We start from the raw sequence: 19,495 nt of genomic DNA, 5'->3' as shown, positions 1-19,495 counted from the left end.
CTCCACCCCAGGCCTACTGACTGGGAAACTCTGGAGTGCAGCCCAGCCATCTGTGCTTTAACCGGTCCTCCTGAAGATTCTGACGCGCGCCTGGGCTGAGAACCACGAATTACCCTTTATGCAGCCATACCCTGCCCTCCTCCATCCCCAGCTGCGGCCTGTGCTGGCCTCTCTGGCAGAATGCCTCTCCTTAATTCCTATGTGTTCTTTAGGAGTCAGCTCAAGCTAATTGGTGCCCTTCCTCCATGTTCTCTTGTATTCAGTAATGGCCTCAGGATAACTTTATTGCAGCACGAGCCAATATCCTATCATGATTGGTTGTGTGGCTGTCTTTCCCCAGCCATAATCCTCTTGAGGGCAGAACTATTTCTCGTCCCACATACCATGCCCGGTGCAGGGTGGGCACTTGAAATGTGAAGTTTAAGGATGAACTTTCTTTCTTTTTAAAGATTTTGTTTATTCATTTGAGACAGAGAGAGCACGTGCAGGGGGAGAGGGAGAAGGAGAGGGAGAAGCAGGCTCCCCACTGAGCAGGGAGCCCAACGCCAGGACCCTAGGATCATGGCCCAAGTCGAAGGCAGACGCTTAACCACCTGAGCCACCCAGGTGCCCCAGGGATCAGCTTTCTAACGGGAAGAGTGTGGAATCAGGAGGCAGGAGATACAGACTATCATTCTAATTTTTAAAACATCTTACAAATAGGAAGGTCAGAAATGCCCCTTCTGCTGTCAAAGCTGAAGACATTCTCTCTGAGGCCAATTCCCAACTAGTTCTGCTTTTCACAGTCACACTGATGATTTCAAATATATCCCTATCAAAACTACCCTCTCTCACCACCTAATGGAAAAAAAAAACAGAACTCAGTATTGTCCCTTCAGAGGAAGCCTTTATTGTAACATAAAATACACAATTTTGTGACTGCCCCAAATTGTACACAATACTTTTTTGGTGGCTATATACTAATCTGCCTCAACACTAAAATATGTATCTGAAATAATTTCACGAAGTTTTAAAAAGAAAAATTATAAAAAGTATACTTCCACTTTGTTATATTCACTTTTAGTCTCCCCACCCCCCTACAAAACCCTGCACATACCACACATCGAAACATTTTGATGACGTGTGTGTGGGTGTGTGTGTGTGTGTGTGTGTGTGTGTGTGTGTGTGTGTGTGTGTGTCTGGGAGCAAGTGAGAGGCAGGTGGTCAAGACTTGCCACTGCCTCTTTTGTGATTTGCAGGAACAGGGAGAAAAGAGAAAATATAACGCAGATAGCGAGCACACCTTTCAATCAAAAATCTCTCCCATCTATAGGCACAGCCTCAGGGAAACTGAGGACAGCTCAGCAACTGTACAAGCACGGGACCCCTACACTCAGGGCAGCCACTTTTCAGTACCGGCAACCCCAGTGCTAACTGTAAAGGGCAAGCTCTGCCCTCAGCATCCCTGGGGGCTGGGTCTGCTATGGGGCTGACGGTGTGGCAGTCCCTGCCCGTCAGGGCTGCTAAACTCCCAGCACGGCACTCACAGGCCAGCGTTGGTGAAGCCTGAGGGACAGGCAGGTGAGAGTCCGAGAGCAGTCCGGCTTCCTTTTCCCCTTTCCCCACTGCTCTGATCCTCACGGGTGGAATTTTAATCAAATCTTGAGGGCTTAGGGCTTAAAGGGCTTAGCCGCATCCTATGTCAATGCTGGTATCATGGAGGGGTCGGCCTGCTCCTCAGAGGCAGAGAGATTCTACTGCCTGGCATAGAAAAATAAATCAGTGTATGAAACCAAGCCAGGGCAAACAGCAGCTTTTAAAAAGTCATCTTCCAATAAATAATTTACTACAGAGGAATATTTTCCTTTAACATCAAAGCACTGATGAATTCGGAAGTCATTTTTGTAAAAAAAATATCTGTTTATTTACTCACATGTATAAAAATAAGGTTTTTAGGGCCATTCTCTCCTGGGTGCAGTCATTGTTGGAGAGGGGGCCAGGGCTGAGTGGATTATAGGCCTACCCCAAAAGCTGTATCTGCTGCCCCTCTTCCCACCTGACTGCCACAGCCCATTCCTTCCATCTGATGTAAAGCTACGGAAGAAACTGTGGACATTATACTGAAGCTGTTTTGTTTTGTTTTTGCAGCTTACCAAACTTCCCAGGAAACCCACTGACTGCATTTCCCCAAAGGACCAATGCCCAACACCCGGCAGCCCATACCAAGTGGGCAATGACCTCGTGGAACATGCTGGCCCTGGGTTCAGACTGTGTTCCTGCCACCCCCTCCCCAAGACAGCCTGTGTGAACAGTGAAGGGAAGCGAGGTGACTTGGGTATGAACGACACAGGACCTGCCACAGGAAGAAAGAACTGTGATATCAGATGAGGGTGGGAAGAGGAAAACAAGAAGTCTCAATTTAGAAACAAAACACCACCATGTGCAAACAGCCATCATCAATGAGCCGTGGGGTAGCCGCACTTGAGCAGAAGGATGGGCAGCCCGGAGGGCAGGTGCCCCAGGGAGCAAGGCAACTTCCTTAGCACCCATGGGTCTCGGCTGGGCCTTCCACTCTGGCCGTGATAGAAAGGACATCAACACAGTAAGCTGTGGGTATGTGACCCTCTTCTCCGGTTCATCACACGTGTCTGCACGCGCTTACACACGGAGAGCTGAGTGGCAATTCCACGGAGTGGAAGGAAGGAGGGGGGCGGGAGAGGACACGCAGATGGGTTAGATGGGTTAAGGGTTATTTAAAAAGCGACTACCCATCGGACAACCCACGACTTCCCTTGTCCCAACAATCACCAGATATTCCCCCTTTACCCATCCCTATCCAGGAAAACAGGGGCGGGGGAGAGGGAAGGTGGGAGGACGGCTTTCTTTTTCAAAAGGCAGTTTCTACAATTCAAAGGAAAGCAGAGACAGTCACGGTTATATATCAATTGCTTGGCAGACACAGTGACAAATCTCACGGAGCGGAGGTGCTTTCTCCTCCCTTTGTCCTTCTCTTACTTGAACAGACACATGGCCAAGTTCCAGGGTTCACGGAACTACTGCCTTTTTTCACAAGGTTAAAACAACCACAGCCTCTGTTTGTGGCTCCAATGCTGCGACTAAACTCTGCACAGCAAGGGGGAGAAACAGCCCAATGTGTAAACTCACACACTCGCGTGCGCGCGCACACTCACACACACACACTCACACACACACTCACACACACTCCCTTCACTGGTGCCACCATGCACAGAAACACTAAAGTCACAACTAGTATTAACACTTCACATTATGACTATTGTTTCCAAAGAGAAGCGATTCATGGAATTAAAACATCCACAAGAGTAACTCCTCTGGCGAGGATGAAGAAGCTGAAGATGGAGAACGGGGGGTCACGACTGCGCGTGAGGGATCCACTGACTGTCCATAGGTCGGCCTAGGAGCTCCTCCACACGGCGTGCCACATCCATGGTGTCGTCCAGATCAAAGTCCCCATCGTTGTCAAGGACAGGGTCAGGGCTTCGAGGGAAAAGAGAAAAGATGAAGGGAAGGGAAAGGTTGTCAGAGGCCCAATAGTGAGGAACAGAGACCAACCCAAGCCCCAAACCCCACCAGGTGCATGGCCCAAGACTGCCTATACCCGCTGCCTAGGCTTCGTGGGAAAAGACACTCATGATCTAAACAGTGGAGAGTAGAGTCCTTTGCTATCAGGACAGAGAGCCTCAAACTAGAATACCCACCCCAGTTGCCCCTAACCCTGGCTGTCCACACATCTAAAGCCCATCTGATCTTTACACAGAACAAGAAAAATCTCCATTTTGGGAGAGGGGAGGAGATGACATTTGCTCAAATCCACCCTAAACTACCAGTATCTTCTGGCTGAATCTCTCTCCCACCCGGGTACATGCCAGAGCCCGGCCTGGGTGGTCTCAGACCTATAGGAGCTCTGGGTCCCCTTGCCCACCAGCCCTCCCGGGGCCCAGCCTGAGGCCAGGTGCCCATTTCCTTCCTGCGGAGCCCCATGAGAACACAACCTACTTCTGAGGATACATGTTATAATGAGCCTGGGGGCACACGGCTGGGGAAGGGGCCTGGTCCATGTAGGTGGCGCCGGCCCCGGCAGAGTCTGCAGACGCACTCACAAACCTGCAGGACAAACACAACAGAGCCTCAGTGGCCTCTGGGCAGCAGCTGACTTGGGGAGGGGTGGGCAGGGGGCATTTTTACACCTTTTTTGGGGTATAGAAGGACAAAGTGCCCACTGGGCCTGGGACTCCAGCTGCAGGAGTGGGGCCCTGGGTCCTGGTCCCATTGAGACTAAGCCCAGTTCCCTCTCCAGGGTTGAGCCAGGCTTCAGGGGGGAAGGATGGGCTGGGCTACGGAGGGCCTGTGAATGGGAGGGGCAGCGGTGAGGGGTGAGGGGTGAGGGGGACCGGGGGAAGAGAAAGGAGGCAGGAGGAGACCAGAGCTGGACCCTGGGTACTTACTCAGGGACCACTTGCTTGATCTGTGGCTTCACGTATCCGTCCACTGCTTTAGCTGCCGAGGGGGGAATGGTGATGAGAACCAAAGTTCTCAATGAAATTAAAATACAATCTCCCTTAAGAATCACATCTTTTCTCAGGATAGGACACAACCACCTAATTTTATCTTAGGATCTGATACAAGCACTTAATATTTTAATCTGTTAGGAGAACCTGGTCTAGGAGAAGTCTCAATACTAAAACTGTAAGTTAAAATATCTTCTGAGGGGCGCCTGGGTGGCTCAGTCGTTAGGTGTCTGCCTTTGGCTCGGGTCATGGTCCCAGGGTCCTGGGATCGAGCCCCGCATGGGGCTCCCTGCTTGGCGGGAAGCCTGCTTCTCCCTCTCCCACTCCCCCTGCTTGTGTTCCCTCTCTCGCTGTCAAATAAATAAAATCTTAAAAAAAAAAAAAAATCTTCTCAGTTGCCTTGGATGTGTTAATAAATTCTTCAAGCCACAGAAAACATATACTTCAGTACAAATTTAAACCAAGCATTAATTGTACAGTAAGTATAAAAAGAAAAAGTATCTTAAAAGTTTAAAGCTATAGATGTAGCAGAGTGGCAGGATTTACTTTGTGTCCCAGGGAAAAAAATTAGGAGGAGAGCAGAAGAGGACCAATTTTCTTTTTTTTTTTTTTAAAGATTTTATTTATTTATTTGACACAGAGAGACACAGCGAGAGAGGGAACACAAGCAGGGGGAGTGGGAGAGGGAGAAGCAGGCTTCCCGCTGAGCAGGGAGCCGGATGCGGGGCTCGATCCCAGGACCCCAGGATCATGACCTGAGCCGAAGGCAGACGCTTAATGACTGAGCCACCCAGGCGCCCTCCCATCACTGGAGACCTTTAAGCGGAAGGTGTACAAACACTTGTCAGGGCGTTCTACTGAGAAATCAAAGAGAGGAATGAATTTGACTTGATGGTCCCTGGAGTCACTCTGACTCTTGAGTATCTCCTCTTTTAGGAAAGGGAGTATCATTCAAATATCTATGTGCTCTTTTGTTTCCCTGGGGTTTCTGCATTTGGGGGTAATCTGATGGTCACTCATCCTGTACTGTCCATGCCCCGTGGCTGGTTAAGAATGCTGGTGTGTCTCTCTTCCACCCTCCGACAAGTCCCCACTGGGATGTGGGAGGTCAGGGGATAAACCCGAGAGTGGTCTGGTCAGCCGTAGTTACCTTTTTAAAAGACTGACTGTGGAAATCCAGTTAAGTGAGCCTGAAGTCGTTGAATAAAGTCTTGTTTCTTGGCTATGTGAGTATGGGAATACGTATAGTCCTAACAATGTTAGACAATGAAGATGACACTAAGGTCAGGAGGATGAAGAGCTTGTCAGTGATATAGTCCAAGACAGTGAAATGCTACATGGTTCACAAGTTGCTTGTTATCCTAACCAGCTTCTTCTAAGGCTTCAAATGTCAGGAGCTACCTTTTTATAATACTGCATGCTTTTTGTGCTTTATAGTTTATAGAGAATTTTATGGATTGGCAGAAAAGATAAAAACCAAAGAAATGCTGTAAAAATAGGATTTAAAAATCTAGATTAGTTGTGCTAACAAAAAGAAACAATGATAGGTTTAATCCAAAGTACCACATAAATCTAGGGGCGCCTGGGTGGCTCAGTCAGTTAAGTGTCCGACTTTTGATCTCAGCTCAGGTCACGGTCGCAGGGTTGTGGGATCGAGCCCCAAGTCGGGCTCCACACTCAGTGGGGGAGTCTGCTCAAGAGTCTCTTTCTCCCTCTCCCTCTGCTCCTCTCCCCTGCTCCCTCTCATAAAATAAATAAATATTTAAAAAAACAAAATACCACATAAATCTAAAAACTTCTGGTTTATTTTGCCACTTGGAAATATAACCATCATTGCAGACTGGGAAGACATGATACAAAAGACAGACACTATAAAGGAAAAAGGTTGATGGATTGGGCTGTATAGAAAATACAAGTTTTGTACTTTAGCAAAATAAAACTTCAGTGCTAGAAGAACAATGACATACTGAGAAAAATGTTTGCCATATATAATAAAAGGCTTATTTACTATGTAAAAATACTTAGACATCATTAGGAAAAAACAGAACTCCAAAAGAAAAATGAACAGGGAATATAAACATACTTCACAGAAAAAATATAAACAGCCAGTAATATGGAAGTTAGAAATTCAGACTCTGGAGCTTAGACTGAGCTCAAACCCTGGTTTGGTCACTTCCTAGCTGTGTGGACTTTGGCAAATTATTTCACTTCTCTTTGCCTCAAATCCTCATATGTAAAGTGAGGAGAGTCACAGGACCTACCTTGCATACCTGTTTTGAGGATTAAATGAGACAGTACGTGAAATGTGCTCAGAAAAGTGCCCAGCACACAGTAAGCACTCAGCAAATGTTAGCTGCCATTATTACTCTAGTTACTACTATATTATGAAAAGATGTTGTGACCTTACCTAGAATCAAAGAAATGAAAATAAGAACTAAGACATTTTTATGCCAGTCAGATTGGCAAGCATTAAATCAGTGAGCAGAATCTATGATTGGCAGGGGGTGGAGGAGCAGGTATTCCAACAGACATCTGTGGGAGTGAGGACAGATTACGATTCTGTAAATGTGTGTCAAGAAGCTTAAAAGGTATATATACCCTCTGACACAAATACTACTTTAGGAGTTTATCCTAGGGAAATAGTTGAACAGGATGCATGCACCAGGTTATCTCAGTTAGTTTATGTATGTATGTACGTATGTATGTATTTAGTAAGCTACCCCCAACGTGGGGCTTGAACTCACGATCTTGAGATCAAGAGTTGCAGGCTCTAATGAATGAGCCAACCAGGTGCCCCAGGTTATCTTGATATTATTTCACAACAGAAAACTGTGAATAACCTAAATTTTAAGTCTCTCAAATAACTGACATCAAATCACCATACAATGGAATTCTATGCAATCAGTAAAGTGATGTTGCAAGATTATATTTACAGACCTGCAACTCTGCCCATGGTACATTTTTAAGTGGGGAAAGAAAATCAGATCACAAAAGATGATATATGCTGTGACCCAAAACATTTACTGGACTCCAAGCCTGACACGATCTGGCCTCCCTATTGCTCTGCCATCACCTCCTACACCTTCTTTCCAGCTCATTCAGCTCTAGCCTCCTGGGCCCTCATGGAGTCTTTCAAACACACCAACCTCACTCCTACCTCAGGGTTTTTAAACTTCTCTCAACCTAGAAGGTTTTTTGTCTAGATCTTTTTTTTTTTAAAGATTTTATTTATTTATTTGACAGAAGAGAGAGCACAAGTAGGCAGAGTGACAGGCAGATGGAGAGGGAGAAGCAGGCTTCCCGCTGAGCAAGGAGCCCGACTGGGGACTCGATCCCAGGACCCTGGGATCATGACCTGAGCTGAAGGCAGACACCCAACGACTGAGCCACCCAGGCGCCCATGTCTAGATCTGTGTGTGGCTAGCCTCCTTACTTCCTTCAGCTCTGTGCTGACAGCACCTCCTCGGAGAGACCTTGTCTGACCACTCTATGGAAATGCCACCCCTATCCTCCCTGTCCTATCTCTATCTCTTTTCCATGCTTTCTTGTCTTCATAGCATCCATCACTAAATAAATCTATTTGTTTGTTGTCCTCCTTCCACTACTAGACTGTAACCTCCACACAGGAAGTACTAACAAGCATCTGGTGACTGACTGAATGAAGGATACATACCTACACAGATGGGAACAATAGTCACCGAATTTTTTACAGTGGTTAATATATAGATGAGAGATGTTATGTGATATCTGTTTTCTTTTCCATACTTTTCTGGAAATTTTACAATTAATACAGAATACTTTTATGATCAGAAAACAATAAAACCATCTGTTTTGAAAAACAAATTTTATCTTTTTTAAAAAATATTTTATTTATTTATTTGAGAGAGAGAGAGAGAGAGAGAGAGAGAGAGCAAGCAGGGGAACAGCAGAAGGAGAGGGGAAACAGATTCCCCGCTGAGCAGGGAGCCCAACATGGGGCTCAATCCCACGACCCTGAGATCATGACCTGAGCCGAAGGCAGACGCTTAACAAACTGAGCCACCCAGGCGCCCCAAATTTTATCTTTCTAATTTTGTTTGATCTAAGCTTGTTTTAAAAACAATTTAAAAAAAAAATAATAAAAGCAATTCATTCCCTTCAATTTGATATTTGGGGTTAGCAGCAGATATGACTGAAGAATACAGTCCGGGATTTACAACTCCCCTGAAAAATGCTCACACAACAATACTAAATACTAATTGTGTAGGTTTTCATGCAAGACAGAAAGACACACATACACACACAAAACTAAAAGAAAACTAAAATCACAACAAAACCAAATCAGAATGCGAACATTGTTACCAGTGGCAGGCTCGCATGGAACTGGTGTGTAATATTTGGAGTACACTTCATCTTTTGGCCGATCAGGAAACACGTAGATAAGGTAATTCAGGTCCCCCAAGCGATCGGCCAGGGATCGGATGGAGAAATCTCTGGTGGTAAAAGGCATCAGGTTCCAAAACATTCTTTCCTCTAGAACAATAAACAGAATAATCATATTCTAAGCACGATTTCTAAACAGGAAATCTTAAAACCCAAATATACTACAAATCAAAGCTCTCCCAATAAAGATCTCCATTTAAAAATAACCACAGGTTGGGGCACCTGGGTGGCTCAGTTGGTTAAGCAACTGTCTTCAGCTCGGGTCGTGATCCTGGGGTCCTGGGATTGAGCCCCACATCCTTCTCCCTCTGCCTACCGTTCCCCCCTGCTTGGGCTCTCTCTCTGTCAAGGTAAATAAAAACTTAAAAATAAAATTAATACTAAATAAATAAATAAATAAATAAACAAAGAAAGTAACCACAGGTTGCAGGTCACCTGGGTGGCTCAGTCTTAACGGTTAAGCATCTGACTTTGATTGCCGGCTCATGTTGTGATCTCAGGGTCATGGGATGGAGCCCCACATTGGGGCTGTCATACAGCATTCTGTCCACAGTCTCAGGGCTTGGGCTCCACGCTCAGCCGGGAGTCTGCTTGGGGTTCTCTCTCCCTCTCCCTCTGCCCCTACTCCTCTCCACTCTCTCTTAAATATGTGAATCTTTTTTTTTAAAAGATTTTATTTATTTGAGAGAGAGAGCACACATGAGAGTGGGGGAGGGTCAGAGGGAGAAGCAGACTCCCCGCTGAGCAGGAAGCCCAATGCAGAACTCGATCCCAGGACTCCAGGATTATGACCTGAGCCAAAGGCAGTCGCTTAACCAACTGAGCCACCCAGGCACCCCAATATGTGAATAAATCTTAAAAAAAAAAAATGACCAAATTACCACAGATGTAGCTCAAGTCGTTTATAAAAGCCATGGGGAGATAAGCAGGTAATGCATATAGCACTTCCCTAGAGATCCAATGATCTCAGGTAGTTTCAAGTTCAAATGGTTTTTAGTCCCTCTGTAGAAGAAATAGTTCTATTGACCCCAATCCTTGATCCCTGTACAAAAGTATATGAGAGAGCCAGGAAGCACGTCCATGTCACACAGAGGATGCGTGAGAGCTATAAAAAGCTGTTAGTATCTTTAAGTTGCAAAAAAAACTAGCAAGCTACTCTTATCTTATTGTGAGGATCAGAGGAAAGAACTGTTCTTGGGTGGAAATAATCAGTGGCCATGCCTTTACGTTGATTAGGATAAAGGAATAATTAAAATAGCATTATTACTTCCAGTCTAATGACCCCCAACTCATCCAAGTAACTCTTCACTGAAATAAGCTCACAGTTCAGTAATAAGAAGGTGGACACTTCAAAAGGGAAGCAGCTGAGATTGTGGACAGAATGCTGTATGATAGCCACTTCAGGGTTACACATGTTTGTTTCTCAGAATTAGTGACTGTGTTTCCCATGATATGATTTTACACAGGCTGCCTTATCAGCCCCAGCTGCATCATGGTGATCCATTTGTGTGCGCTTCATCAGAACTGACCCCATAAGTGCTCAATAAATCATTTGTTGAAGCAATTTTACAACAAAAGCAGCTAACTATAACCAATATATATACATATTTTAAAGATTTTTTATTTATTCATTTGAGACAGGGAGGGGGTGCGCAGAGGGAGAGGAAGCAGACTCCCCGCTGAGCCAGGAGCCTGATGCAGAGCTCGATCCCAGGACCCAGAGATCATGACCTGAGCCAAAGGCAAACGCTTAACCATCTGAACCACCCAGGCACCCCAAAATATGTTCTAAAAAGGGAGGGAACTTACGAGAATCAAACTTCCAAGCAATGGTGATGCCGCCAATTTCAGAGTCGCTGAATCTCAGCAGGAAGGTCCCATCAGGCTTGTTAATGAGTAGGTCATGGGCCTGTTGCTTGTTCACGAAACCCAAAATAGCCCTGGATCAAAAAGGCCAAAGGAGGAGAAACAGATGTGATGTCTTAACAGCGGAAAAAAGAGCTTCATACTCTATTGCTGACTTAGGAAATGACAATTCTCACCCATCATTCCAATGAGGCTTGAGATGTTTTTTTAACACTTCCATCACACCATCGAACCACTGCCAGAACGTGTAATTTCGTCCTGGTAAATTCTCCTGGTTGGAGATAGAACAGTGAACACAAGAAGGCCCAGAGTAACACCTAGAATATTGCCTGCATATACTTAAACTGAAAAAAATTAAATGGAAAACAAACATCTACACTGTCAGAATCATACAAATATACATGTTTGTCCGAGTTTTACCAAATGGTCCAGAGGAAGAGAGAAGAGGGGAAAAATACAACAGAGCAATTGCCAATACCCAGCGGCCCCTGCTACAAACACATTCACCTCGATCTGGGCTGACTCGTTCTTTGCTGTTTTTGAACTAGGGCATTTAAAACACCTGGGGATGGAGGTGTACGCAAAGAAACAAAGTTGGGCTTAAAGTCAAAGATGTGACGGGGTGACATCTCAATTACCCGATGCTGGAGGAGAGGTTTCCTCCATCAGCATTCCCTTTTGTGGGCTGAGGGTCCCATGGTAGCCTGGCCTTGCAGAATTACACAGCAGGGAGCATCAGAGAGTCCATGGGAAAGAGCCATGGACTTCTGATCACAAAAGCTTTACTTCTTGTGAGATAGGTTATCATTTGCTTTGCTCTGTTTCCTTTATAAAGGAAAAAAAAATGCACTAGTTGCACAAAAAGCCCAGTTCACTTAAATATTCAAAGACCTAATTTTCTACATAAGAAGTATGTGCCTATCCATCTATTCAAGAGCTTTCTATTACTTTGGGCACATTTTATTAGAGTCATGAAGAACAAACGCCCAGGGCAGGAAGTCTCTGGAAGGCATCCCGTTTGGAGGGACTGAGCTAAGGGCAGCTGGTGGTGGGTCCCTCACCCTGTTGAACTGGGACCAGGACACGGACATGCCATTATAGTCTTCAAGGTGGCCACTGCTGTTGTTGAACAGCTTCTGAGCCAAGAACACGAGGTTCTCCTTGGTCAGGCCCCGGTTGCTCTGCACTTCGGCCTTGAATTTCATGTTGAGCGCCTCACACAGCTGCGGCCACAGCACTTTGTCAGGCACGGCGAAGGGCACCCTGCCCTGAGACGGAGAGAAGCCAGAATCTTATGAGAAAACAGTTGCATGATTTATTCACTCAACCCACAAAATGAAAACACTGATGGCTCAATGCAGTTACAAACATTTGTCTTGCTGAGCCTGAAGATAAATTTTAACTTTTTTGACATAGGCAGCTCTGAGATTGAAAAGGTTCCATTTTACCTTCTTCACACACAACTTAGAAGGTACCCTCGCGCTATCGATGGTGTTCTGTAAATGAACTGCTGAACCTCCAGTCTAATCCTACATTCTAAGAGCCATAGAAACAAAACGTGACCAAGGTCTGGCTCTTACACCGTAAGCTCAGGGGAATGAGAATCTGAAAGACTGAGTCTCTAGCTGCAGGCAGAGAGAATTGTGTATGCACTCATGCATGTGTGTGCAATAAGTGTGATCCTTGAACTCCAGCTCAATGTGAAAAAAATCTCATGTGGAAGAATGGAAACTGAATTGGACCACTTGTTATTGAGAAACAGGTTACAATATGAATTTTTAATAAACTGCTTTTCATCCCATTCAGTCACGGTACTTCATTCTATTTTTTCATTATTACAAAAATTATTTTTGGAATAGGTAATTGCTTCACATAATATAAAATTTAAAAGCACGGAAGCGTATATAGTGAAGTGTCTTTTCTTTTAAGATTTTGAGAGAGAGCAGCAGCAGAGGGAAAAAGAGAAGCAGACTCCCCGCTGAGCAGGGAGCCAGATGTGGGGCTCGATCCCAGGACCCTGGGATCATGACCTGAGTCTAAGGCAGATTCTTAACGACTGAGCCATGCAGGCGCCCTATGAAGTTGCTTTCTTAACCCTTCGTCCCAGCAGCCCGGTTCCTCTGCCCTGAGCATATAATCTAGTTTACTGTGTATGCCTCCAAAGATATCTATGCATGCCAGGAAATATATATAACTTTTCCTGTTTAAAAATATAAATAGGGGCACCTGGGTGGCTCTCTCGGTTAAGCACCTGACTCTTGATTTTTGGCTCAGGTCATGATATATATATATATGTATGGTAGCATAAAACCCACATGTCCTACCTCTCCCTTTTTTCACTTAATATCTGCAAGACCTTACATCAGCACATAAACACATGTTCTTTTGTGGCTGCTAAATATTCCACAATATGGAAGAACAATACTATAGTTAGCCAGGCCCCCACAGACAGACATCTGTGTATCAGCCTAGTGATCTTTAGTTATTACAAACAATGCTGCAACGTACTCATGTCATTTGACACTTATGGAAATATATCTGTAGAATAAATCCCCACAAGTACTTATTTTAAAAGAGCAGTAAGATGTACACTAGTCATGAACACAACTGAAAATGCTAAAAATGCTTATTTATTTAGGCATTGCCTAAATTTAGGCAATTTATTTAGCAACGACATGTTGCAAGAGCTGCCAACGTGACATGAGGAATGAGCTCGGCAGACAGGGAGGGAGGGGAATGAGAGGAGAGGTGGCAATCCTATCCAGGAGGCTTATCAGGGCATGCTGCAGGCAGACAGTTTTAAGAGAAGCCTCAAACTCAGGCTCTGTAGAATGGGCATGGGAGAATTTGTGCTATAAATCTCACCTTTGCAGCAAAAATATTGTTCTGTAAAGAGGACTGTTGAGAGAACTCAGTGAGACTCTTAACATTAGAGTCATGTGAGAGGACATACTTTTACACCCTGAATATCAACCACAACCTTTTATCAGGCTTTCATGGAGTACTCGCTCCTGGAAATGTGTAATACCTAGAACTCTTCCTGATGAAATGTTTTGAAAATGCTCATCAAGTGCACACTAGTGGTATTCAGATAGTATTTGATGCATAAATCCACAAAATCATATTCATTCCCTAAGACAAAGCATCTCATTCTTCGTGAGAGTTGGCATGAATCACAGAACCTAAAATATGGATAAGACATTAAATGGCACCCTCGATTATTGGAAGGAAGACAGCAGGAAGCAACTGCTAAACTATAAGCAACGTCATGAGAGGTCTACCTTCTGGAGTTCCAAATTCCATTCACGGTCTGACCCAAGGATTCAAAAGAATATTCACTAAGTATTGACCAGGTGACAAGCATTTGGTATTTTATATGTTACCTAATTTCATTTATTATTTTTTTTAAAGATTTTATTTATTTATTTGACAGAGAGAGACACAGCGAGAGAGGGAACACAAGCAGGGGGAGTGGGAGAGGGAGAAGCAGGCTTCCCACGGAGCAGGAAGCCTGATGTGGGGCTCGATCCCAGGACCCTGGGATCATGACCTGAGCCGAAGACAGACGCTTAACGACTGAGCCACCCAGGCGCCCTCATTTATTATTTTTTTAAGTAAATTCTACGCCCAAAATGGGACCTGAATTTATGATCCCGAGATCAAGACTTGCATGCTCTACCGACTGTGCCAGCCAGGTGTCCCTGAATGTTACCTAATTTCATCTTTCTAACAGCGCTAAGGAGGACTATTATCTCTGTGGTGTAGACACTTAGGGAAACTTAGGCTCAAAGAGAGAAAGTGAAGTTCCCGTGGTCACAATGTTGAGGAAATGGCAGGGTGTGAGTTTAACCCTTGGCTGGACTCCAAGCCCACGCTCTTTCCATTCTCCACATGCTCTCTACTCTGCCTCCCAAAAAGTACACTTTTCTATGCTTTTCTGGGGGAGAACACATGAAAGAGATTCATGACACGAGCATCAGAATCTTGAGACCCACAGGCCCAGGGAGTCCACTCACAGGCTCTGCAAAAGCATTGTCCCAGAGAACGGTGGCCGTCGCATTGTTGTCCTGGCTACCATGGACGATCACCACCACCGGGAGGGACAGGGTCTAGAAAGAGAAAAGAGAAGGGCTGAGCGCCAAAAGTGACACGTTCCTCTCTTGCTCTTTTTATCACAACACACTCATTTTCTCTTCAAGTTTCAGTAAAATCTGAATGGCTCCAGGAATCATGGGACTCTTCACAGTGGTGCAATCTTAGAAATTTTAGATATTTTAAGAGATGTTGCTTAGATATTTCTGAAGGATGTAGTAAGTTTCTCAAATGGAGAACAAGAGAGAAAAGAGAAAGAGTATGGAGATATTTCTAGGAAAAAATAGCAAGTAACAAATGTCTTAAACTTAGTACAACTGTTATTCAATTCATCCAGAGTGATGTTTCCTTGATTCGTTCCTACCTGTATCTCCAGCTATTTCAATTTGCTACTGCTTGTTATTAAAGATCTTAAGAGAATCTAAGACACATAGTTTTAAGGATGAGGTCTCCCACTTTCCGTCCACTGACAATTGAGACACTATGTGATCAATTCTTTTGTGATACAAAGTGTGCGCATGCACACACACACACACACACACACACACACACACACACACACATCCCACAGCTGAGGGAGGGCTTTACCTTGACTTGAAAAACCAGCTCATTTCCACCAACACTGAACTGTGATTCAAATAGGATTGTAAATTTTTCTTCTGTCACTGACTCTGCTCCACGACGGTCTGACCTCTTAATTCGTTTCAGGGACTGCAAAGGAGACAAATTAAGGGGTTAGACCCCTCAAACAACGAGGGAAGATTCGTTCTTTTCTTCTCCCATCCTCACCATGTTCCGGAAGTGCGCGCTGAGGGTGCAGGTGGCCTGGTGATACTCCATCACACAGCAGTTGTTCAGGATTTCGCCACTGTAGTCACTGCAGAGCAGAGAGAGACTCGACCCTAGACCCACGCGGTGTCTCAGTAAATGTGGGGCAGAAAATATATCAGGGGGGACCCAATAAGGAAGGTTGTAAAAATGGATGCCATTTAGAGGAAATGTTAGCTGCGTAAAATATACAGGATATACACATACATTAAATAAAAGAAATTTTCTTGGATGTGTTCCTACTAAATGGACGAAATCATGTACTTTTTCCACAGAAGGCCTCACATTCTTTCTCTGAGATCCAGAAGAGGCCAGAAGGTCTAACGGGGCTCCTACAATGAATAGCAGCATCCAGAGTGCTGCATAGGAGGCTGGAGCATTTTGATCCTGTTCTAAGGACTGGAAGAAAGAGGCAGACATGAGGGACAGGGGCCCACGTACTTGCGGGTGTTCTCGTTCTTGAGCAGCGACTTGGCCTGCTGCTCGCTGATGATGGTGGCCTTCACCTGGGGGGGGTTCATGTGCACGTTCAGCTTCCCACCCACCAGCAGGCGCACCGTCGCTGCAAACTTGGTCTGGGTCTTCAGGACCTGAGGGGGCTGCTTCTCAATGATGAAGGTGCTGCGGGGACACAAGTGACCAGACCACACATGGCGCCGGCTCAGGCCTCCCCTCCCACGTGGGGAGGCCACCGGGGCTCAGGAGGCAAAGGAAGGGCGCACGGCACAGCTCCTGTGCCCAGGGAGGCCCCCGAGAGTCAGAGGAGGTGGTGGGAGGGGAGGCAGTGACATGACTGGACAGGCTGCGGGGGGACAAGGGCAGTCCGCGGAGCGCCCACAACACGCACTGGGCAAGGTCAACACCAAGCAGCCGTTGCCACTGAGGACAGAGGGGGATGGGGGCCCGAGACAAAGGAGACAAGGACTCCAACGAGAGACCCCACACCCGCCCGCAGCAACCCCGGTGGGCAAAGCACCCCTGCCTCCCCCGTGCAACCACCCGGGGGCCGGGCGTGGCCGGAGGCAGCAGTCACCTGGTCACCAGGGCTGAGATGATGTCTGTGATGGTGGCATTGACCTCAGCCAGCATCTCTTCCACTGGGCCGGGGATGGGCAGCTGCTGACAGAGGTGCTCAGCCCTGCGGATCTGCTGCCGGTTCTGCCAGATGATCTCGGCCAACTTCTCACACCTGCACGGGAGGCCCAGGCCACGGGGAGGACAACGGCGTCACCCCGTCCCCCAGGCTCGAGGCCGAGGGGCTCCAGTCTGGGGAGAACGCCCCAAGACCCAGCTCCACCCTCACCCTGGAAGGCTCTGCACCTGAGCCGCCGCTCCTGCCCACGGAGCAGAGCAGAGCACCCCGCCTGGCAGGAACACGGGGGCGCGGGGCAGCACCCCTGACCCGGCTCCACTCCGCCTGAGGGTCACTCTGCACACCCAGCCCTGCCCCCCTCCCCAGCACAGGGATTCCCTTCCTGGGCAGGTGGCACACGATGGGGGCCCCCAGGTCAGCCTCAGGAGCCAGAAGCCCCGGTGAAGGAAGCCTCGCTACGGGCCAGCGCGAGCCAGTTGCTCGGGGAAACGCGGGCGGCGGCAGGAGCAGCTGGTGGTGGCGCTCCTGCCCCCGCAGGCCGCCCCCCATACACCATTACCAGGACTGCAGCACGTCCAGGCTGCCCTCGGGGGGCCCTCCGTTCCCGGCCAGCTGCTGCCGCCGCTTCCACTGGATCAGCTCGTCGTCCAGAATGATGGTCTGCTGCTTCCGCAGCAGCTGCAGGGTCTTCTGGTGCTTCTCGGCCAGCTCCTGAAGGCAGGCGGGGAGAGCAGGCCCTTCTGGGCTCCCAGAGAACAGCCCTCACTCGGGAGGCAGGGCTGGGGACCAGGCCCCGGGCACAGGCCCTCCCCTCTCCCAAACCTGCACTGCCTCACGTGCCCCCCACAGGAAAGAGGGATCTGGCCTCCAGCTCTCCTGGGGCCCGCTCTCTCCCTGGCCCTAGCCCTCTCTCGGGCACCCCGGACGGCTCGGGATGTGGGCCTCTGAGCGTGGGAGGGGAGGACGCAGATGCCCCTTACCACGCGGTACTGCTGCAGTGTCTGGGCCTCGCGCTGCAGCCAGGCCTCCAGGGACACCTGCTTCTGCTGCAGGGCCGTCTCCCGGCTCAGCCGCTCCTGGGGACTCAGCTGGGCCAGCCCGCCAAACTGAGCTAGAGGGGGGGACGGGACACCCGTGATCATCATCCCCCAGCTCCCTGCAGGAAGCCCAGTGGAACACACACACCTCTTTGGGAGGCAAGACCCTCAAGGGGCTGCCCAACACCTGACCAACGGCAACTTGGGGTTCTAGCAGCCAAGGGTGCCAGACGTGAGCGGGCTCTGGCCCTGGCCTCTCGACTTTGATCTCCCCTTCAGGGAGTGTGCAGACGGAAGCCTGAGGGCACAGCTGAGGAGGATGCTGCCCGGAGGCCTCCCCTCCCACCTTAGTCCGCACAGCTGCCCGCCCAGACCTCCCCACGCCACACGGGGGTCCAGCGCGGAGCCTCGCTGCCTGGTTCCGTGTGGGCCCTCACCGTTTACTAACTGGGGGAACTCGGGCAAATCATTTCACTCTTCGGGGCCTCAGTCTGCCCATGTGCAGAAGGGGAGAATCTCGGCCCCTGCCTCAGTGGGTCGCTGAGGAGTAAGGAAGTGATGATCCACAAAGGGCTCAAGGAACCTCCCGGCACGCGGGCGCTCTAGGTGAGAGTTAGTCCTTCCTGGGGAGTGGCTTCCGGGGCGGGTTAAAGGGTGACAGAGACCAGCAGCTGCTCAGTCCCACCCCACATGGCAGGGCCTCCTCAGGGGAGCCCCCGCCCCGCAGGCTCTGTCCCGCCCCCGGAGCCCAGCAGCCTCTTCTCTGCAACAAGGGGTTTCTCTAGGTGCTGGCGGGGGCCTAACGTGTTGGTTTGTCCAGGTCGGGTGACCGTGAGCTCGGCTGACCGACCGGAAGGAGACAGAGAGGCACAGACAAGGGACAGACAGGGACAGACAGGGACAGACGGAGAAGGCGGGGGAGAGGGAGGCAGCTTCTCGCCACACTCGCGCTGGGACTCTCATCCATGGCAGGAATAGGGAGTCAGGGAGGCCTCCTTACCCTTCTACAAAAAATCTATTATGAAATACTTCAGACCCAGGGAAGGTAGAAAGAGTGATGCAAGGAACGCCTGTGTTATCAGTAACCCAGCTAAAGAAGCCACAGTGAAGGCCACCCGTACATCCTTCCCTGCTTGCAAACCCATCCCTGCCTCCAAAGGTAACCGCTGTCCTCCGTGCTGGGATTAGGACGGCCTGCCCATCACCTTGCTGAACATCCCAGTGTCCTCACCTGGGCTCAGACAAGGAGATGTGAGCATCAGCCTGTTGTGGTCGAGGGCCATGTCACACCGACCGAGGCCCTGCCTCATGGACACACAAGCTGGGACAGACTAAAGCAACTCCTGACAGCCAGGGCAAGCCCAGCACTAGAAGAGAACTGGAAATACAAGGTTCTGATCTCACGGCCGGGGACTGAGAGAGAAGACTACCGTCCAGCCGTGGCACACAGCAGAGTAGTCCTGAGGCCACCTCAGAAATCCTGCCACCCACAGGGGGGTGCCGGTGATCCCTCCACCTGGGCCCAACCTCCCTATGTGAGTGACCCACTTAGGTCTCTCCTGCCACTTTGCAGAAGCTTCTGGGAGGGAGGTCAAGAGGTGTGGGGCAATTCTCTGCTCCATGGAGGGGGC

The 19,495-nt window shown here is 48.3% G+C and overlaps 1 protein-coding gene across 6 annotated transcripts in view; it reads right to left on the bottom strand.

Annotated features, from left to right (window-relative positions):
* Nucleotides 1-866: 866 nt before the first annotated feature.
* The window catches only part of LOC114201399 (signal transducer and activator of transcription 5B), a 69,481-nt gene continuing 50,852 nt past the window's right edge, over nt 867-19,495 (bottom strand). For 5 of the 6 annotated variants that reach the window (XM_088028268.1, XM_028094068.2, XM_028094070.2 and 2 more), the window contains 14 exons: nt 17,808-17,938; nt 17,387-17,538; nt 16,768-16,923; nt 16,176-16,355; nt 15,696-15,783; nt 15,495-15,617; nt 14,831-14,923; nt 11,876-12,082; nt 10,991-11,085; nt 10,758-10,888; nt 8,868-9,038; nt 4,464-4,515; nt 4,015-4,122; nt 867-3,495 (listed from right to left, as the gene is read on the bottom strand). In XM_088028268.1, coding sequence (XP_087884394.1) covers nt 3,369-3,495; nt 4,015-4,122; nt 4,464-4,515; nt 8,868-9,038; nt 10,758-10,888; nt 10,991-11,085; nt 11,876-12,082; nt 14,831-14,923; nt 15,495-15,617; nt 15,696-15,783; nt 16,176-16,355; nt 16,768-16,923; nt 17,387-17,538; nt 17,808-17,938 — 1,814 coding nt within the window. In that variant the 3' untranslated portion in view covers nt 867-3,368. Of the gene's footprint in view, nt 3,496-4,014; nt 4,123-4,463; nt 4,516-8,859; nt 9,039-10,757; nt 10,889-10,990; nt 11,086-11,875; nt 12,083-14,830; nt 14,924-15,494; nt 15,618-15,695; nt 15,784-16,175; nt 16,356-16,767; nt 16,924-17,386; nt 17,539-17,807; nt 17,939-19,495 lie in introns of those variants that run through there. The other variant, XM_088028269.1, reaches the window with a different exon arrangement.

Source organism: Eumetopias jubatus, unplaced genomic scaffold, assembly GCF_037043125.1.
Source record: "Eumetopias jubatus isolate StellerSeaLion01/CBP00866 unplaced genomic scaffold, mEumJub1_p1.0 scaffold_10, whole genome shotgun sequence".
Classification (NCBI taxonomy): domain Eukaryota; kingdom Metazoa; phylum Chordata; class Mammalia; order Carnivora; family Otariidae; genus Eumetopias; species Eumetopias jubatus.
The sequence above is the reverse complement of the archived record's forward strand: the minus strand, read 5'-3'. Positions and strand labels throughout refer to the sequence as shown.